Genomic DNA, 20,876 nt, shown 5'->3' with positions numbered 1-20,876 from the left:
CCAACACTGGGATCATGTGACATCTTTGATCTCAATTCAGATCATTAAATATATATTAAAAAGTAGATTTTTTTTGTCAGATTGTTATCTGAGCATTTTGCAAACATCAGTGGACTTTCAAAATAGAAGCAAAATAACTAAGATGGCCAAGATGCAGAAGGCGGTCAGGGGTGGTCAGACCTTGGCATCCTGGCTCAGGGCCTCAGAGAACATCATCTCTCTGAGCCAAAGGGGAGGACTTTGGGATTGTGTGCTGTGTGAAATGGGGAAAAAAAAACATTTCTGGGGCAGAACTTGTGGTTTTCAATGCTGACATGACACCATTGTGCCTCTAAAAGATACTTTGTTTTTTCTATATATGTTTATATGTTTCCCCAACCCCTTTCCCCCTCTGCTGTTTGTGGAAGGACAAGGGCTGATATATCTGTTTTTTCCTTGTGTAACAGATGCCTTGTCTTTCCCTTTTCACGGGCCAGGACGAAGTTACGGTAGAAACCACCAATCCTGAAAAGAACAAAATGGACAAATTAATTGAAATCCTCAACAGCATGAGGAACAACAGCAGCGACGTTGACTCCAAGCTCACCACCTTCATGGAGGAAGCCCAGAACTCTACCAACTCTGAGGAGATGCTCGGGGAGATAGTCAAGACCATCTACCAGAAAGCGGTGACGGACCGCAGCTTTGCATTCACAGCAGCCAAACTCTGTGACAAAATGGCCCTTTTCATGGTGGAAGGAACAAAATTCCGGAGTCTGCTCCTCAACATGTTGCAGGTAACGAGATAAAATTAGTTGATTAGATGCCTGCAGCTTCACCACTCATGGTCTTACCATGCGTTTGGCCAGGAGCTTGAGCCGTTACCAAGTTCCTTTTGAACCTTGTTGATGAGAGGAAGACAGAAGCGTACTTGCGATTTTGTCTTTGATGGTTACCATAGGTAACGTGGCGCTGAGGGCATTGTCAAGTTGCTCTTAATTCCCATTTTATGAGCTTTACGTGGAATTATAGAACCACAGAATCATTTTGGTTGGAAGAGAATCTCAAGGTCATCAAGTCCAACCATTAACCCAACACTGGCACTAAACCATGTCTCTAGGAACCTCATCTATGCACCTTTTAAATCCCTCCAGCGATGGTGACTCCACCACTTCCCTGGGCAGCCTGTTCCACTGCTTGACAACCCATTCCATGAATAATTTTTTCCTAGTTATGGTATTTTTTCCTAATTATGGTATCTCACACCAAGGCCCATCTGTGAAATGAGTAGTTTGCTTGCAGCAGCATCCCCATGGCGTGAAGAGAAGTGAATTTGGAGGGTCTTACAGTGGAGGGTCATACAGTGGAGGGTCTTTGCCACTCTTTTTGTTCTGAAGACCATCTCAGCACCAGAGATATCAAGTCATGGTCCTTGAGTAGGCTGTTGGTTGCATCACCTGGCTGATGGGCTCATAATTGATAATTTGTGTATTTGCTAATTCTTTTGGGTGACTTGTTTGTTGGTATATGCAATACTGGTTGATTGTTTGCTCCAAAAGCATCAGTGGCAGCAAAATGAGGGGGGCATGTGTCATTGGTGGCACATACAAAGCTCACGATTCATTTTTCTGTTCTCCACACACGTTCTCCACAACATCACTCCAGTTTTTGACACATCTCGTCCTTCTTGCTCTTGTTGAAGATCATCCCTTGGATGCTGAGCTTGGCTGCCTGTACCTTGTGAGGGATGTGTTGGCTTTTGGGCAACACAGGAAGCAGGAAAATAACAAGCAAAATAAAATCATGACAATCAATATTTAATGTAACCTAAGGTAATCCTGCAAAGTCACCAGTCGGGTTTTGCTTCTCTCATTGCTCCGGGCGCGTATCAAACCCAACATCTCTCCCTGGAAAGCCTTTGGGTGCAACACACATCTGCCTGTTCCGTGTACCAGGCAGCGATTTTTTCCTGATTGATTTATTTATTTCCAAAGCTGTTCTAAAGCAGGAGGTCAACAAATCGTGGTCAACATCAGTCCCAGATTTAGCCGCGAGGGGCTGGAAGAGGCTCTAACCCGTCCGAGCGTCCCACTCCTCCCATGCCAGGTGTTGAGGGTTTAGATTGCAGGGTGACAACAAAACCCTGGCAGATGTATTGTTAACCTCCTCTCCCCCCCCACTCCCCCCTTTTGCCCCTCCCTCTCCCCCCTTCCCACTAAGGACAGGCGGTCGGGAGGGAAAGAAGGACAGAGAGAAGAGTGTTGGAAAAATTAACAATGTTTTACTAATGCTACTAATAAGAATAGAGAAAATAATACAAAATATACAAAACCAATCTTGAAAGTCTCAGCAACTGCAGAGCCGGCACCCGAAGTCCTGGATTAGACTCTGCAGCCAACCAGAGCTGGATTCAGTCTCTCACTAGGCCTCAGTTCACAGGGACGACTAGCAAGGTCCTCTCCTAATGTCGGCCATAAGCAGAAGGGAAAAGGCAAAAAGGGCAAAAGGGCCGAGATCCTCGTGATCTCCCACTTTTATATGAAGTATTCACGTGAATGGAATGTTATACACAGTTGGTCAGTTTCTTGGTCACCGGTTTCTCGTTGCCCCTCTCACGAGATGTGAATCTGTCCTTATCAATAAGTTTGCATTCCTTTGCTAGGTTTACCAAAACATGTGTCTGGTTCTCCAGGAAAATGCAGTTAATACGAAGGCTTTAGCCTTCACTGAAAGAGAAATTCACTGAATTCACTGAAAGAGAAACTTGTTTTTAACAAAACCAGGACATTCCACCCCTTATAATATGCCATTCACTGAATACTTAAACCTTAGCAATACAATCTATCAACACAATCTAATTAATCACTACTACTATCTATCTATATACACATATGTACATATATACACAGGAGTAATTAATCTTAATCAGTGGACCATCCTTTGAAAAGTTCATTAAGTTCATTTAGTCACAACAGTCTCCTAGGGCAGGAAAAATGGTACAAGTACATCTCATGACCACTGTTTGTGGGTTAAAGACATCAACTTCGAAGAAGTTGTCAGGTGCCACTCAGAGAAGCTATCTCTGGTTTCATCATCACTGTCTTGATCTGAAAAACACTTATTAAATACTGTTAGTATGGCAATTCACATCATGCAGTTCAGTATTGCATATTTTCACCTAAGCTCAAATCCCCTTGAGGTACACACCGAACTTCTCCATCCTTAAGCATCACCCACCAGGTGCTGCCAGGTCCCTGGACAAAAACAATCCCACGAATGGGCTTGCCTTTGCCTGAGGCAGGAGTAACCCAGACTGCCTTTCCTAACATATTTTTCATGTGTACTACAGGGACTTTATCTCCTTCTACAGTCCGTAGAATTTCTGATTGGGCAGGCCCGGCTCGATTGTCTGATCCCCTGGTGTTGACCAACCAAGTGGCTTTTGCTAAATGTGAATCCCAGTTTTTAAAGGTTCCACCACCAAGTGCCTTTAGTGTAGTTTTTAGCAAACCATTGTACCTTTCAATTTTCCCAGAGGCTGGTGCATGATATGGAATATGATATACACACTCAATACCATGTTCTTTGGCCCAATTGTCTATAAGACTGTTTTTGAAATGAGTACCATTGTCTGATTCAATTCTTTCTGGCGTACCATGTCGCCAAAGGACTTGCTTTTCAAGGCCCAAGATAGTATTTCGGGCTGTAGCATGAGGTACAGCATATGTTTCCAACCATCCAGTGGTTGCTTCCACCATTGTAAGTACATAACGCTTACCTTGACGTGTTTGTGGAAGTGTAATATAATCAATCTGCCAAGCTTCTCCATACTTATACTTCAACCATCGTCCCCCATACCATACAGGCTTTAACCGTTTCGCTTGTTTGATTTTGGCGCAAGTTTCACATTCATGAATAGCCTGTGAAATAGTGTCCATAGTTAAATCCACCCCTCGATCACGAGCCCATTTATGTGTTGCATCTCTACCTTGATGCCCTGAAGCATCATGGGCCCACCACAAAACCAGGACACCAGGTCACTCTTGTGTCTTTCTATGTTTGGCTGAGTGATGCTAAGAAATTAAAAATAAAGTCCAGGAGCAATGGGAGCAAAAAAATTCAAAAACTGCAGATGATGACAGCCCTTCTGGGTTAGGAAGGACTCTTGCAACTTGTCTTGTCTTGCCCCACCATTTCCACCCCTACCAACAGACCCAGTAAACTGATTTATACTAAAATGTCAGCAGTAATAACTGGCTTCATATTCAGCTCTTCACAGCATGAATGTAGGATAAATATTAATAATATATCTCGGATCGCCAGAGAATCCCAAAGTGCTTCCCAGGAACACGTAGCGCAACGTGCGTTGTGAAAAACTGGGAAGAAATGGAATGTAAAGGGTGAGCGGGGTGTACGGGTGACTGATTTCATTTGTGAGAGCCTCGAAAAATATGGAAAAATGGATTTACTCAGCCTCAAACGTGGCTTGACGGGGCGAAAGGTGACAGATTGCTACAGGTCAAAAGCAAAGTGCTATGTGAAATTAAATAATTTAACATTTCCTTTCTGATAGTAAAGGATTTTATCTTTCTCCAAGCCTAGTTTCGTTTTCCAGCCACAATAACTGAATGCAGATGCACAGATTTGTAAAATACTTTAATCAGCCCAAAACTGAGATTTTTTTGGTGATGCTTTTAGGCTCGATAACCCTGGCTGGGGACAGACCCAGGTCAGAAGCACAAAGACTCACTGCAGCTGCCTTGATGTGAAATAAGGGGGTTGATGGTGTTGATATATTATCAATATCAATATCAATATGATATATTGGATAATATATGTATATTATGGAATAATACAGATATATTAATATCATGATAACATATTGTTATAGTATAAATATAATATCAATGTAATATATTTGATAATATATTGATATTATGGAATAATAGCGCTATCATAATAATACATTATATCAAATTGATGTATTAATATATCAATATGGTTGATGATACAATGTTGATATAGCAGTATCAATATGATATATTAGATATATATACCAATATCAATATAATATATCGATACATAGTTGATGGTATAACATTACCCAGTACCACAATCAGATGTTTCCCATCAACCATCTCCAGATAATTTATCATTAATTAAACAAAAAAATTAAAAAAATATGTTAAATTAATTTAAATTAAATTAAAAAATAAAAAAGATTTTTCATAACCCCTTTAATAAAACACTTACTCCAGAGCTGGTTTTATATTGCTCTAGCACCTTTCAGACTAATCTGATCCCCAGACATAAGGAGCTCGACTTGCCGGGCACCGGCAAGCTGGGGAATTACTCTGCCGGAGTGTGATAAATTGGGATCAACATGATCCCCCCCACAAACTGTTGGCGCCTGGGGCCGCATCGCTCACCCCCCATCTGCTCTCGGCAGATGCTCCTGTTTTGTAGGGTCTTGTTTATCCCTTTCTCTCGGACTGTGATGGCAACAGCTCAGCCCCACTGGAGGATCTCATACATCATTATTATTATTATTATTATCATTATTATTATTATTATTGAGTCGCCCTCCCAGCATCCCGGTCCCTATAACCAGCATCTCTGTGCCCCACTGGGCCTTAAAACAAGCAGAAAGGTGGGTTTTTTTCCCACAAAACGTAATAAACTTAATAAATTGATATTTTAACCTGGCCCTTCTTATATTTTCAGCTGTTGACAAGGTGTTCGGGGGCTGTACATGTTCGTGGCTTATCTCTGTTTTGATCCCAAAAACAGATGCTGGCGCTGCAGGAATGCTGTCCCATCATCTCCCTCCTCTAAAGAGCATCCCCCCGGCTGCCGCCGCACCATTTCAGGGCTCTAAGGGGCATCTATCAGGAAAACTCTGGTTTGAATTTATCCCTCACTCTGTGTTTTGATCCCAAATCTTGGCTGAGTCTTGAATTTGGGTACCTCAAACCTTCGGGGATGTGGGAAGGGGAAATGCGGGAAGGGGAGATGCTGCCATTTGGGGGCTCAGCCCTGGTGGGGTGGAAATTTGCTTTGATTTTTTGCTCATTGAATTTGATATAAGGAGCAATTTTGGGCTGCATGAGCCCTTGGTGGACACATATGGTTTCTTCACCCCTCTAGAAATACCTTATTAATTTACAAATTGAAAGTAAGTCTCCTCTGAGAGGTTTTTGCTTCTCATAGTTTCACTCCCTGGCATGTCTAGGCTGTGGTGCTTTATTTTTTTTTTTTTTTCAGTGGGAGGGGTGTTAAGCAACGTGCCCCAAACCCTTCACATGTAACATAAGTTGGTGTATTCCTACATTGAAATGACCGTGCTCTTAATAGCCAGGCTGTGTCTGCATCTGAGCTATGCAGCGCCAAGAGTATTATTAGTGTGGACATCACTGGGGCTGTAACTGTACCCTGCTCCCCTTGGCAACTGTGGCCAACAACACATCAAACAGAAGGTTGATACCTTCTTTTAATAAAAAACAGCAAAAAAGATACATGCAGTGAAATGCGGAGGTGGGCGCAGAGCAGCAGAGCCCGCTGCAGGGCACACACTGGCGTGCAGCCTAGCCAATGGCACACCCTAAGGTGGATTCTGTAGTATACCCTATGGTATATCCTATGGTATACCCTGTCATATACCTTATCATATACCCTATGGTATATCCTGTGACATACCCTATGGTATACCATATCATATAGCCCATGGCACACCCTAATGCATATCCTATGCTATACACTATGCTATACCCTATGGCATATCTTATGGCACACCCTATGGTATACCCTGTGGCATGACCTAATGCATACCCTATGATATACCCTATGGCATATTCTATGGTATACCCTAATGCATATCCTATGGTATACCCTATGGTATACCCTGTGGCACACCCTACAGCATGCCCTATGGCACATCCTGATGCATACCCTATGGTATACACCCTATGGTATACTCTATGGCACACCCTAACGCGTATCCTGTCGTATACCCTATGGTATATCCTATGGTATACCCTATCATATACCCTATGGCATATCCTGTGACATACCCTATGGTATATCCTATCATATACACTATGGCACATCCTAATTCGTATCCTATGGAATACCTTACAGTATACCCTACAGGATACTCTATGGCACACCCTAATGCATATCCTATGGTACCCTGTTGCATACCCTATTACATACCTTAATGCTTTCCTTATTGCATCACCTATTGCATACTGTATTGCATGCTGTAATGTATACCCTATTGCATACCCTAATGCATACCCTATAGTATACCCTATTACATACCCTATTACATGCCTTAATGTATACCCTATTGCATTCCCTAGTGCATTCTCTATTGTATACCCTATTGCATTCTCTATTGCATACCCTATAGCATACCCTAATGCATATCCTAATGCGTACCCTATCACATACCCATGCAAGGTTTCTTCAGCATCTCAGTTTAATCTCTCAGTGCCCCAGAAATGGCCCTTCCTTGGCTCGGTGCTTCGCTTCACTCTGGTTGTAGAAACTGGGGTCAAATCCACTGATTTCTGGCACAGGTTGCACTCGCCTGGGTTTGAGATGGTCCATATGGCCACTTCTGCAGGGGCTCAACCAGGAAGGTGGCCAAAAATCTGTTGTCAGCCCAGGTGGAGGATGGAAGAGGAAAATTTAGGTTGGATCCTTTCTTGGGATGTAGACATTGTGGCATTAGGTACTGGAGAATTTATTTATTCCCTTCGGTAAATCAGGGTGCAAAGGGAAGAGTTTACCATGCTAGGCAAGAGGATTTGGGTTGGAAGGGACCTTAAAGATCATCTAGTTCAGCCCCATGCCATGAGCAGGGACATCTTTGCCCAGATCAGGTTGCTCAGAGCCCCATCCAGCCTGGCCTGGGATGTCTCCAGGGATGGGGCATCAACAACTTCTCTGGCCAACCTCTTCCAGTGCCTCACCACCCTCATGGGGAAGAATTTCTCCCTTATATCTAATGATTAAGGTTTGGGTCTTCATCGGGGAACAGTTTGTGGTTTGACAGAGGTGGAGGCAGGAGGATCCAAACACAGCCGGAGAGCATCTGACCCGTGCATCATGGCTAACATTGACTGCAAAACCCATCAGCCTTCGTTCCACGGCTGGTTTTAATTTAATTTAATTACAGGTGGTCTAATTCATGCACAGAAAACACATTGGTAGCATTTATCTTGGAAAAGGCACAGTCCAGGAGACACCAGAGAGGTTGCTACATTAAAAATTAGGGCAAAAATAAGATGTCAAGGCAATGATTCTATGGGGAAAGCTGCTCCCCACCGCTCTTTTTGGGTGACCAAGGACATCTCAGTGGTGACCCTCAGAACTGATGTGTGCCTGGGCTCTCCCAGCCCTGCAAATCATGCTACCCTTGAATAAATAACTTCATTTTGGTTTTGCAGCAACTTGCAGAGCTTGGAAACCTTTTTCATTACATTTCTGCGCTGACGTTGACAGCGCTGTCCTGGTTTCGGAAACTGCTGTGGGACTTGCCAGTAAAACCTGCTTTGCAGATGGGATTTATTTTCTTTACATTTTCTTTACACCCAGGGAATTCAAATGCAATTCTGAATGCATGCACACATATATACAGATATTATATATATGGGCTTAGCAGGGAAATGAGGAGGTGGCTCCGAAGAGCATCCCCAGCTGCTGCGTCCTCCTCTCAAGGAGCAGGAAAGAAACACATTCTATCCCATTTGCCCCAAATTGTATCTCAGAAGATGCTCTGCAATTCTGTAACAGGGTGCTTATTATTTTATTTTTGCTATTATTTATTATTTTAGAATCCTCTATTTATATTATTTTCTTATTTATTGTTTCAGTGTAGTAATAATCATGGGTTTTTTCAAAATAATTTTGCATAATCATCTGGGGCCCAATGTAACTGGTGCAAGTGTCGGCAGCGGGCAGAAGAGGGAGCCAGGGAAGTGGGCTGGCACCCTGCCCACACAGGCAGGCAAAGGGCAGAGCCCGGCGTCAATTAGAGATGGTTCAGTCCTTACCCGTGAGTCCGGCCAAGCCATTGCCGCCTGCCCGTAGTGAAAACACCCATTTGGCTTCACCATCCGGATTATGGGAGCCGCTAGCAGATGGGTCCCATGCGGATCCAGGAGTTATCAGAGAGCCTCGGATTAAATAACAAGCTCCGCTCTTTCAACTTGCCTCTTTGCCAAAGCAGAGCCATGACTGTAGGAGCTGTCTGGTTCTTTCACAGCTTTTCTGTGATGAGGGATGGTGGCGAGGGACAAGGGAATGCCAGGCATCGCCTCCTTAGAGGATGATGGTGAGATGAGGGAGGGGTTAATGAAGCAAAAAAAAGGGTTTAACCCAAAATCTGGGATTGTTATGGAGCACAAAAAGGGGTTTAACTCAAAATCTGGGGTTTTCAAGGAGTGCAAAAAGGGTTTAACCCAAGATTTGGGGTTCTAATGGAGCACAAAAAAAGGGTTTAACCCAAGATCTGGGTTTTTCATGGAGCACAAAAAAAAAGGCAACGATTTCCAACTGATAAGAAGGAGGGGGTGGTGACAGGAGCTGTGCCCCAAAAGGCTTAAGAGACCTCTGAGCTGGGAATAGCTGAGCCAAACCCCAAATTAAATCAGTTTGGGGGTTGCACTGCACATTGGTCCTCAGCCCGAGCCCAGGGGTGGGTTTTGGGGCTCGCAGCGCCTCGAGAAGTTGTGTCACAGCTGGAGGTGGCTGTAGGGCCACCAGCATCCTGGTGGGCATCACAGGAGACACCAAGGGGGTTGTCCCCAGGTAGCTGGGGGCTGGAGTCCACCCGTCACTCATGGCTCTGCACAGAGAAGGGGTTTAGTTTGAGTAGCAGAGCATTGTGCGGTTGATGGGAAGCAGGACTAAGTTGCAAAAAAAAAAAGAAAAAAAATAAAGCCTTAGTGTTTAAAGAATGGCATATTTGACTGAATTCATTATTCTGGTAAGGTTTTATATTTCAACGCTCAGGTGTCTTGTCAAAAACAGCCATAGTTTGGGTTGAAAGGGATCTTCCCAGCTCATCCTGTCCAACCCCTGCCATGAGCAGGGACATCTTCACCCAGATCAGGTTGCTCAGAGCCACATCCAGCCTGGCCTGGGATGTCTCCAGGGATGGGGCATCCACCACCTCTCTGGGCAACCTGGGACAGGGTCTCACCACCCTCAGGGGTGGCTCTTGGTGTCCCATCATCTCTGCTGACCCTATCTGGGTATCTCCCAGCGGTGGTGGGACTCAGCAGAGGTTCCTGGCACTACCCCATGTCCCTGAGAATCTCATCTCCGCATCTGTTCAACCCTACCAGGGATGGTGACTCCACCACTACCCTGGGCAGCCTGTTCCAATGCCCGACAGCCCTTTCCAGGGAGAAATTGTTCCCAAGATCCAACCTCAACCTCCCCTGGTGCAACTTGAGGCCGTTTCCTCTCATCCTGTCACTTTTTACTTGGGAAAAGAGACCAACATCCTCCACACTACTGGCAGTAGCACAGGCAGAGATGGTGTGGTGGCATCTCAGTATAGTTCAGTCCTCGAGGAGTGTCAGCAGGGTCCTGGCAGATTGGCCAGGAGTGTTGCTGTGAGTGGTTGGAGAAAGAGCAGAGCCCATGGAAGAAGTCCCATCTCATGTCCCATAATCTCTTGTGGTTTAGCACAACAAAGGAGCTTGTATGGTGGTGTCCATGTGGGGCAAGATGTTCCCAATGATGCTGTGGGCGATAGCTCTGTTTTGGAGGTGCTTGGTGAGACCCTGAGCATCCATGGGTGGAAGTGTTTAATCAATCTTTGGTGCTGTCACAGGTTTCTCCAGCACCTTCTGAGCTTCTTCTCCACGTCAGTGCCATAAACTACTCATCTCACTGGGTTATACTCCCCAGAAAGCAAAGCTACACTCCTCCTCCAAGCCAGGACTTTAATACAAGTATTATTTAAATTATAAACAGGGAATAATGTGTAAAATGTCATTTATTGAAGCCCTTTCTAGGAGGGTTTGAGGAGGGACCAGGCAGAGAGTGTGTGACACGGGATGGACACTGTCCCAACCTCTTCCCACCAGCTCCCTCCTCCAACTCCATTTTATTTGTCTCAGGTCCTTTCCAAAAAGCCATTTAAGGCTCAAACCTTTTGTAGCACATTGCCAGCAAGACCAAGTATTTAGCACAACCTCTCTCCGCTTTTTATATTGCGCCGAGCGCTGATATCTAAGCATTATATATTTTTTTTTATGCAGTATTTCTGATGCAGTATTTCCTGCCTCCTTGACAATGACCGAGTAAACAGCCAAGCTGCCGGAGGAAGAGCCCTGTGTTTACAGAGCAACAAGCCCAAATGTGTCTTTTTTTTTAAATTTTATTTTCCATCAGAAGGTGGCGATGCTTAAATTAACCCTCCTTTTTAGCCCACGCTAAACTTTTGCCCTCTTTGCTGCTGACAGAGTTGGTGGGCCCAGATCTGGGGAAAAGCTATTTGAGACTCATCTAAAAAAAAAAAAAAAATGCAGTGAACTCCCAAGGGATGAAGTTTGGGCTGCAGCTGTCAGGGCTGGAGCGAAGGCTTAGACCTGATGGCAAAATTCTGCTTCTCATCCCGCTTGACTCTACTGCCCCACCAAAAGTGGTAGAGGATGGATTTTCCTCCTCTCTCATGGACTGGCCAAGTCTTCTTGGCTCTTCTAGCTTGGTCCTGGTCTTGGAAAGGTCTCATGTCTGGGCCAAGAAAGGACAGCATTGCATGAGCTGCATCTACACTGAGATGAAGAGTGAGCTTTCACTTGGGTGCAAGATAAAGGCCTTTTTTCTGTTTCTTTTGCTGACAGGAGCTTCAGCCAAGGGTAGAAAGTGTCCAGTGGGGGATGTCAGAGGATGGGCTGAGCCGTGGCTCATCTTTATCATAGAATCATAGAATAGTTTGGGTTGGAAGGGACCCTCAAAGGTCATCTAGTCCAACCCCCTGCTATGAGCAGGGCCATCTTCAACTAGCATGAACACAGGCCACTCCTGACCTACCCATCACACGTGGTGAGACCTAATGTGATGAATGTGCTTAACCTTCAGGTTTATGCCCCAAACTTAGAATCATAGAATGTCCTGAGCTGGAAGGGACCCACAAGGATCATCAAGTCCAACTTGTCCCATATGAGACCTCTTCAGAGGTCCCCTTGGCATCCCCCCAATTGCCACGTGGTTTCCCAATAAACTCTTCTCCTAAACCAGGCAGAGAAGGGAGGTCAACCCTGCTACCTGGTATAAATACATTTTATTTAAACTAGAGGTGCTGAGGGAAGGTCATCCAGTCAATGCACCCAGATTATCTCCAGGCCAGGGCACCCCCAAATTACTAATACAATTCCTGTTCAAAAATACAGCCAAACTGATGAAAGATAATTTGCTCACTTCCCTGACATCACCACCTAAGCATGGGGCAAGCCAATCCATGGGTTATTTTTATATAACTCCGTGAGGCATTTCCAGAGCAAATAAAGTTCACTGGGCAGGGCAGTGACCTGGCCGTCTGGTTTCAGGGCTCTTCAGCCTCCTCAAGGCTTCTCCTCGGTGGAGTGGAGGTCTGTCAATCAGATGTGCCCTGGGCACATGGGATGTGGGTTTTGTCCTCTGCTGAGCTGCTCTTCACTGCTGGTCAACTCTTCACCTCTTCCACACTGTTGGTCTGGCTCATCCATTTTGGTTGCACACCCTTTGGAGAAACCATTGAGTTGTTCTCCATGTTCTCCATGCCCAGCATGATGAGTCGCGGGTCCTGTTGGGACCACGGTTGACATGCAGCCAGGTGAATTGCACCCCTAACTCCGTTGACCAAATTACCTAGATCATCGAATAGAATCACAGAATCCTGCCACCACCTCTCTGGGCAATCAGAGATGACAGCAGTGACCTCCTCAAATATGGACACCTCAAGGGAGGTAGAACACCTCTGCATGGGAGATGTTCATGTTGGCTTGCTGTGTGTTTTGTGGTTCTGATCAAGCCTGCTGTCTGAAGGCCAAATTCAAGGCCAAAGCTCCCCAGGCCACCTTCTTTGTGTGTTCAGTGACACTGGTGTCATGTCACCTTGTGGGGCTGAAGCAGTTGGTATCTCAGGATGCTTCAGGAGAGCACTTCCATGTAGGTTGAGCTCCTGGTGAGCCCAACTCTTGCCCATAGGCAAGAATGGTCCAAAAAGCATAATTCCGACCTCTGGGAAGGTGCTTTTCCTGCTTTGTTGAAGGAATCAGTATCACCCCCCTCTTTGCAGAGGACTTGAAGATGATCTACTTGCATGAAATTTGGCCTAACCTGAGGCAGCAAATGGAGTAAAATTATTGCTTCTGCGGTATCACATTCTAGATGAAAATGTTTGCAGTGACCTCTGCATCCATCTCACTTTCTGTCCCCCTCTCTCGTCCTTCATGAGGGTCTGTCAAAGTCTGCACAAGCTTTTTGGTGATTTGAGGGGGTTGGAAGAGGAGCTCAGTCCCTTTTCTTTTGCAAGAGTCTTCTTCAGATGCAAAGTTGGGCTCAGAATGTTCATTGATGTCTCTGCTGAGTGGCATCACCCACCGGGTGCCGCAGGATGAAAAGAAGAGGGTGCTGGGTGGTGGCATCTCTTCCTGCCCAGCTCCCATCCTATGCATGATGAGTTTGGTTCAGTGGTTGTTTTATGGAAATTTTTGTTTGGTTGGTTTTTTTTGGTTTTACAGAAAATATTTTTTTTAAAGAGAAAAAGTCAGAGTCAGTTTTCTCTCTTGCAAGGCTGCAAAGCGGGATGATGTGTTTGAAGCAGGAACGAGAAAGAGGAGAATTTCCTGCGGTCGTTTTTATTCTTTCCCAGCAATCCGAGACCACAGAGACCATGTAGTTATCCCAAGCTGCTGGTAATTTCTCAGCATGCCCCAGGGATCCCAAAATACATCCCAGCTCCCCAGGAGCATCAGTGTAGACCTTCCCAGGCAGGACAAGGGAGATGCTGGTGGGCATCCAGTGTAGGAAGAGCATGATGGCTCAGGGGCTGGAGAAATGTGTGAGATGCAGGAGACATCTGAGTGCCAGGGGATGGAGAAGTCTTGGGGCTCAAAAGGTGCTTTTTGTCCCAGGGCAGAAGTTGGTGACCTTATGGTTGGATGCGGCTGAAGGTCCCCGGTCCAGACGAGGGGTGTGGGATATTCTCATATGATTTTTTTTTAATTGCTCAAGAGTCAGGAGGACATTTAGATTTATTATTATTATTATTATTATTATTATTAATATTATTATTATTAAAATTCGAGAAAAATCCCCAGAACAAGTAATTTGGTAACCCTGGGGTGATAACCTGAGCTGGCAAATCACTGTCTCCTCCATCACTGCCCCGGGACCGGCTGGATAATGAAAGGACAAACTCCGCAAACTCCCCCAGAGAGTCTGCAAAGACCCGTCAGTATTTGGCTGCAAGGTTGACTTGGGACTCACAGACAAAGTTGGTCAATTGCCTTATAGAAATGGGTGTAGAGAGGAATTAGTCATCGCTGTTTGGTTAATAAGTGCCTCGGTTATTTTACAAGTCTTTTTCCTGCATATGCAAATAGATTTTTTTTTTCCTTTTGTAATGAAACATATAAATAGCTCCTGTCTTGGATCTTTTATGGTTGCATCAGGAAAATAAACTTTGTGCTTTGGCCTGGGTTTCTTTAGCAGCTGCTTTACTTACCTTTTTTTTTTTTTTTCAAAAGAAAAATCTCTTGTCTGTTGTCCAGGGCCATGAGAATGAACTTTGGTGCTATGGCTTTTATATCTCCCTGGCTTTGCAAAGTGCAGCTGCAGGTTGGAGCATTCGCAGCAGCAAAAGCCCTTTGTCTCAGGCAATAGGAATAAACCGAGATGAACAAGATACAGAAGATAATTTATTTAGTCACTGGGTTTTAAATGTTGTGCAACCTGCACCAGGAACACACAGTGTTGAGAACAAACTTGTTCTGTTCTTTCATTTTCCCCTACTTAGTGTCTGCTAATTTTTAATATTGAGGAAAGGAGACAGACAGACAAGCAAAGTCATGTGAGACATCTTGCAAGAAGCTCCGCAGCATCACTAAGAGACCAGAGAAACCCTTTGGGCTCTGAGTACAATTCACTCTCTCGTGCAACCCTCTAGAAAGGTTTTTGTTTTTCATCTCCTCCCTTCAGGCAAACCCCTTTTGTTTCTCCCCAGCTGGAGGACTGATGGGGAGGCGGTTATCTCCCTTCACACTTCCTCCTGATGTTGCTCCATGATTCACGTTATTCAGATAATCCTTGGTCATGGCAACCATCAGCTGAGGAGCAGGGTGACCTTTTAATGCCAAGTCTGAGCTGCCCTGATCTACTGGTTGGGCAGTGAACCAGTCTCTGCTGTAATTTCATGAGACCCCAGGGAGCAACCAGACCATTAGGATACCCCTAGACAGACACAGAATCATGGAATCATCGAATCGTTTGGGTTGAAGGGACCTTCCCACCTTAACCAGTCCAACCCCTGCCATGAGCAGGGACATCTTCACCCAGATCAGGTAGCTCAGAGCCACATCCAGCCTGGCCTGGGAAGTCTCCAGGGATGGGTCATCCACCACCTATCTGGGCAACCTGGGCCAGTGTTTTACCACCCTCGCTGTAAAAAAATATACTGGATATATATTGAATACACTGGGGTGAATGATCGGGACAGGTCCACCTGGACCACCAAGCCCAACATGGCCACCAGCACTCTTTGCATTTTTTCTGCATTTCATTTCACAGTATCACAGTATCACAGTATCACAGTATCACAGTATGTTTGGGATTGGAAGGGATCTCAAAAGATCATCTAGTCCAATCCTCCTGCCGGAGCAGGAATGCCTAGGTGAGGTCGCACAGGAACATGTCCAGGCAGGTTTTGAATGTCTCCAGAGAAGGAGACTGCACAACCCCCCTGGGCAGCCTGTTCCAGTGCTCTGACACCCTCACTGAGAAGTTTTTTCTCAAATTTAAGTGGAACCTCTTGTGTTCCAGCTTGATCCCATTACCCCTTGTCCTATCATTGTTTGCCACCGAGAAGAGCCTGGCTCCATCCTCGTGGCACTCACCCTTTATATATTTATAAACATTAATAAGGTCACCCCTCAGTCTCCTCTTCTCCAAGCTAAAGAGACCCAGCTCCCTCAGCCTTTCTTCATAAGGGAGGTGCTCCACTCCCTTAATCATCTTTGTTGCCCTACGCTGGACCCTCTCCAGCAGTTCCCTGTCCTTCTGGAACTGAGGGGCCCAGAACTGGACACAATGTTCCAGATGTGGTCTCACCAGGGCAGAGTAGAGGGGCAGGAGGACCTCTCTCGATCTACTAACCACCCCCCTTGTAATACACCCCAGGATGCCATTGGCCTTCCTGGCCACAAGGGCACAGTGCTGGCTCATGGTCATCCTGCTGTCCACCAGGATCCCCAGGTCCCTTTCCCCTACACTGCTCTCTAATGGATCATTCCCCAACTTATACTGGAACCTGGGGTTGTTCCTACCCAGATGCAAGACTCTACACTTTCCCTTGTTATACTTCATTAAATTTTTCCCTGCCCAACTCTCCAGGCTGTCCAGGTCTTGCTGGATGGCAGCACAGCCTTCTGGCGTGTCAGCCATTCCTCCCAGCTTAGTGTAATCAGCAAACTTGCTGATAGTACACTCTAGTCCCTCATCCAAGTCACTGATGAATATATTGAACAGTACTGGCCCCAGCACAGACCCTTGAGGCACTCCACTAGATACTGGCCTCCAACTGGACTCTGCCCCATTGACCACGACTCTCTGGCTTCTTTCCTTCAGCCAGTTCACAGTCCACCTCACCACCTGATCGTCCAGACCACACTTCCTCAGTTTAGCTGTGAGGATGCTGTGGGAGACTGTGTCAAATGCTTTACTGAAGTCAAGGCAGACAACATCCACCGCACTGCCATCATCTATCCACCTCATTATATCTTCATAAAAGGCTATGAAGTTGGTCAAGCATGTCTTTCCCTTGTGACTGTGAGGCCACTCTCAGCTGCCCATAGAAGGCCTCATCAACTTCCTCAGCCTGATCTGGTGGCCTGTAACAGACGCCCACAACAGTGTCACCCCTGCCAGCCTGCCCCTTGATCCTGACCCATACACTCTCAACTCGCTCGTCAGCCACTCCTGGGCAGAATTTAGTACATTGTAGTTGCTCTCTCACATAGAGAGCAACTCCACCACCATGCCTGGCTGGCCTGTCTTTCCTGAAAAGGGCATAGCCATCCATGACCACATTCCAGTCATGTGAACTGTCCCACCATGTTTCTGTAATTGCCACCAGCCATTTGACTACTTTGTTCTTGTTTTTATTCCATTTTGTTTGTGCAGATGGAAAAGAGTCCCTATGTCCATCCAAGGGGGAGGGCAGGGCACAGAGGATGCCATCTCTAGCACAAGCTGTGACTTATTGCAAGGGCTTGGTGATATTTCTACAGTACCTGCTTTCTGGTGTCTTTGCTGTGTTGAAATTCCAGCCGCTCACTGTGCGTTGAGTAATCTCCCTGTTGTTACTAAAGAGTCTGTCTGTCTGTCTGCCTTTTCCCCCCACCCTCAGTTTCAATTCCTTCCTAATTCTTTCTCTAGATGGCCATTGCCTCTCCCGTGGCCACACAGTTTTGCTGATGCAGCCTCTTGTCTCTTGTCCCTTTTGCAGAAAGATTTCACCATGCGGGAGGAGCTGCAGCAGCTGGACGTGGAACGTTGGCTGGGGTTCATCACCTTCCTCTGCGAAGTCTTTGGCACCATGAGGAGCAGCACGGGAGAACCTTTCAGAGTACTCGTCTGTCCCATTTATACCTGCCTCAGGGAGGTAAATGCCGTTCGGAGTTTGTCCTTCTCCACCGTGCGGGTCAAGCCATTGTGTTGCTGTGCTGAGGTGCCCATGATTTGTAGATGTTCCTAGAGGTTTCCTTTGCCAGCATCACTACTTTTCACCCCAAAAGTACTGACGTCTGCAGGGATGCTTGGCTTTTCCTGCATATTGTGTTTCTGCTCATTAAAAGCACGTGCTTCGAGCAGGACTCCATTGTCCGAGGTTTTGCAAAGCCCCACAGCTGGGATTGCAAAGACAATGCTTGAGTTTGCAAATCCCAATGTAGCAAAAGTTCCCACCGAAGGGGCTTAAAAAGCTTCTTAAAAGCAGGCAAAGCCACCTGAATAGATGAGACAGACTGAGGGGAGAAAAAAGAGAGAGAGGTGAGGTCCCGTATGTCCTTAGTCCCTGCTTAGTGCAGCAGAAACCCAGCCCTGCCACCAGGACTGGGGACATTTCAGAACCTGAGCTCCCTGTGGTTCAGGGTGGTGGCAAAAACCTTGGTGAGGACAAACAGAAAAGGCAATTCAAGCATTAATGTTCAAAAGAGCAGGAGAAGGCTTTGCCCCATCCTGCTTTAAAGATGGTTTTGTCTCCTGCTGCTGTCTGTAGAAAAAAAAATCAAAAGAGAAAGTTCATTTCAGGTGAGGCTGGAGTAATAAATGCTGAGGTTTGCTGGTTAATTGAACCAGTGTTCATCACTGTCCTCAAGGACATGGGCAGAAACAGCTGCATTTTGATGTCAGCCATGGCAACTAGTGTTTAATCACGGCAAAGAAAATTCAGGTCAGAGCTGCCGCCTCACCTGGGCAGAGTTTTGGGAGCCAAGGGAATGGCTGTGCCTCTTGGCACAAATGTGGTCCACGCCAAGCCCCCATCGGAGGGAGATCTGCTGCGTCCTCCTCTGCACCCATCGCCTGAGTGTCCTGCTGGAAAACAGGGTGTGGGGAGAAGGAAGGTTCTACCACATCTGACATGGTGACTGCCTCTCCCAGGAGCTGGATCCCCAAAGAATCAAAAAGTTTAATTTCCAAAACCAATCTGAGGGGTTGAGGTGAGATTTGTGCAGGCAGAGAGTGTCTTCACAACGAGGCCTGGTGGGGTCAATGTTGAGATTTTAGGCAAAGAGGTGGTTCGCCAAGAGAAGTAAAAGGTGGGTCCAGCTCTTGTTAAAATGGTTTGGTGGAACACGGCGAGTTTAGGTGGTGATTGAGATGGAAACACATTTTTTTCTGGTTGGAATAGTGCAGGGTTGAAGTTGGGGAAGGGAAAGGGGATGTCCAAGACCAGCCCATAGATCAACATTGAAGATGGTCTCACTGTCTTCTCCCGGTCCTACAGCCCATGTGCACTCAACTCCAGCCTCACTTTATTTCACAAAACCACAACAAAATTGACCCTGTACCTCTCCTTCTGCCCCTCCAGGATGGTGGGGAGTGAACATGTTGCCATCCTTCCTGCCCCAAAGCCCATGCCCAAACATCAAGGACCACATTCAGCCCCGCTCCAACAATACTTCATGCTGCATGGCCCCCAAAACCAACTTAAACCAGGAGAACAACCAAGAGACTTCGGTTCTTGCAGCCTGGCCATATTTCTTTTCTATGGCCTTTGGCAGAGTCAGCAAGATGTGAAAAATGAGATAAGACCAAGGACCAACAAATACCAGTTAAACCATCAGTGGGGCAGGAGCACTCCAGAGCCTGGTGCAACAAGTGCCCTATGGCTACTGAAGATGTTGAGATAAAAATAATATTATTTCCCACCTATTTTTCACTGACTATCACCACTTTTGCCTTTTCTAGCTCTTTCCTAAGCATGGTTGGAGCTGGCTGGTCTTCATCCAGGTCTGTGCTGCCCATGGCTGCATATTCAGTCAGCTGATCGGAGCCAGCCCAGCGAGAGCCAGAGCCAGCGAGGTTCAGCCGACCATGAGGTTCAGCAGAGATTAGGAAGCTCAGAGGGAAACATACAGGGACAGCGTGATTCCTGGCGGGTCCCGATCCCCGCAGCCCCGGCAGCCATTGCGAGAGAGCGGCTGACGTGGTGGGGGGCGTTCCCACGGTGACGGCGACCACACCCCCTCCCCTTGCCTTGAAAAAGGCTTTGGGACTAGTCATTGCCCACCAGGTGCAGAGAAGAGCAACCAGCTTGTGCAGCTGGTGAGTCCCACCCACACTGTGCTGCAGCAGCGGGTGTGGTAGCTTCTGCAGCAGGATGCAGAGAGCACTTGTTGCTTGTCAGCCCCTCTAACTTATTGCCAGCATCCCAGACTGCTGACGACCATGGTCCCCTCCAGAAGGAGAGCTTGTCTCAAACAGACGGTGGCAATGCAGACTGAGGTTCTGTCCTGAACGGTGGCTGTTCAGGTCTCCGGCTGCAGGGAGTACCAGAGCCTGCTGCTGCCAGGGGAGGGAGGCCAGCACTCCACCTGTGTGAGGTGTGAGCAGGTGCAAGACCTGCTCAATATGGTTGTGAAACTTAAGGAGGAGGTTGAGATGCTGAGGACCATCAGGGAGTGCGAAAGGGAGATCGACTGGTGGAGTAACACCATGACGTGCCAGTCGGAAAGGCGCCAGGAAGGTACCCCCCAAGAGGAGATGGACCTCCTGCCCTCTTGGACAGAGGCGGAAGTCCTGAGACGGCCCCACCCTTGTCGCTGTCCGGCAGAGGTAGGGGACCTAAAAGACGACGAGGGTTGGAAGCATATTCCGGTTCGGCATCATGGGCAGCCCCCCTCCCTGCCTGCTTTGCCTCCCTAGGTGCCCCTCCGTAATAGGTTTGAGGCCCTGGACCATGAAGAAGAGGTAGGGGAGGAGGTAGTGCCAAGCCTGCCTACAAGATCACATAGGAAGAGGCAGTTGACTTCACAACTTAAGACTGCCTCTGATAAGAAAGAAAGAAGGGTGACTGTAATAGGAAATTCCCTTCTGAAAGGAACAGAGGGCCCAATATGCAGAGTTGACCCTCATCTTAGGGAAGTTTGTAGTCTACCTGGAGCCCGGATCAA

General features: G+C 46.6%; 1 protein-coding gene across 2 annotated transcripts in view; it reads left to right on the top strand.

Moving 5' to 3' along the window:
* The window catches only part of LOC308051452 (CBP80/20-dependent translation initiation factor-like), a gene marked incomplete at its 3' end in the record, with an annotated part of 136,249 nt that overhangs the window by 95,886 nt on the left and 19,487 nt on the right, over positions 1-20,876 (top strand). For both annotated transcript variants that reach the window (XM_080361889.1, XM_080361888.1), the window contains 2 exons: positions 447-776; positions 17,708-17,863. In XM_080361889.1, the coding sequence (XP_080218015.1) occupies positions 447-776; positions 17,708-17,863 (486 nt within the window). The remainder of the gene's footprint in view (positions 1-446; positions 777-17,707; positions 17,864-20,876) is intronic.

This window comes from Nesoenas mayeri, assembly GCF_963082525.1.
Source record: "Nesoenas mayeri genome assembly, chromosome: W".
NCBI lineage: Eukaryota > Metazoa > Chordata > Aves > Columbiformes > Columbidae > Nesoenas > Nesoenas mayeri.
The sequence above is the reverse complement of the archived record's forward strand: the minus strand, read 5'-3'. Positions and strand labels throughout refer to the sequence as shown.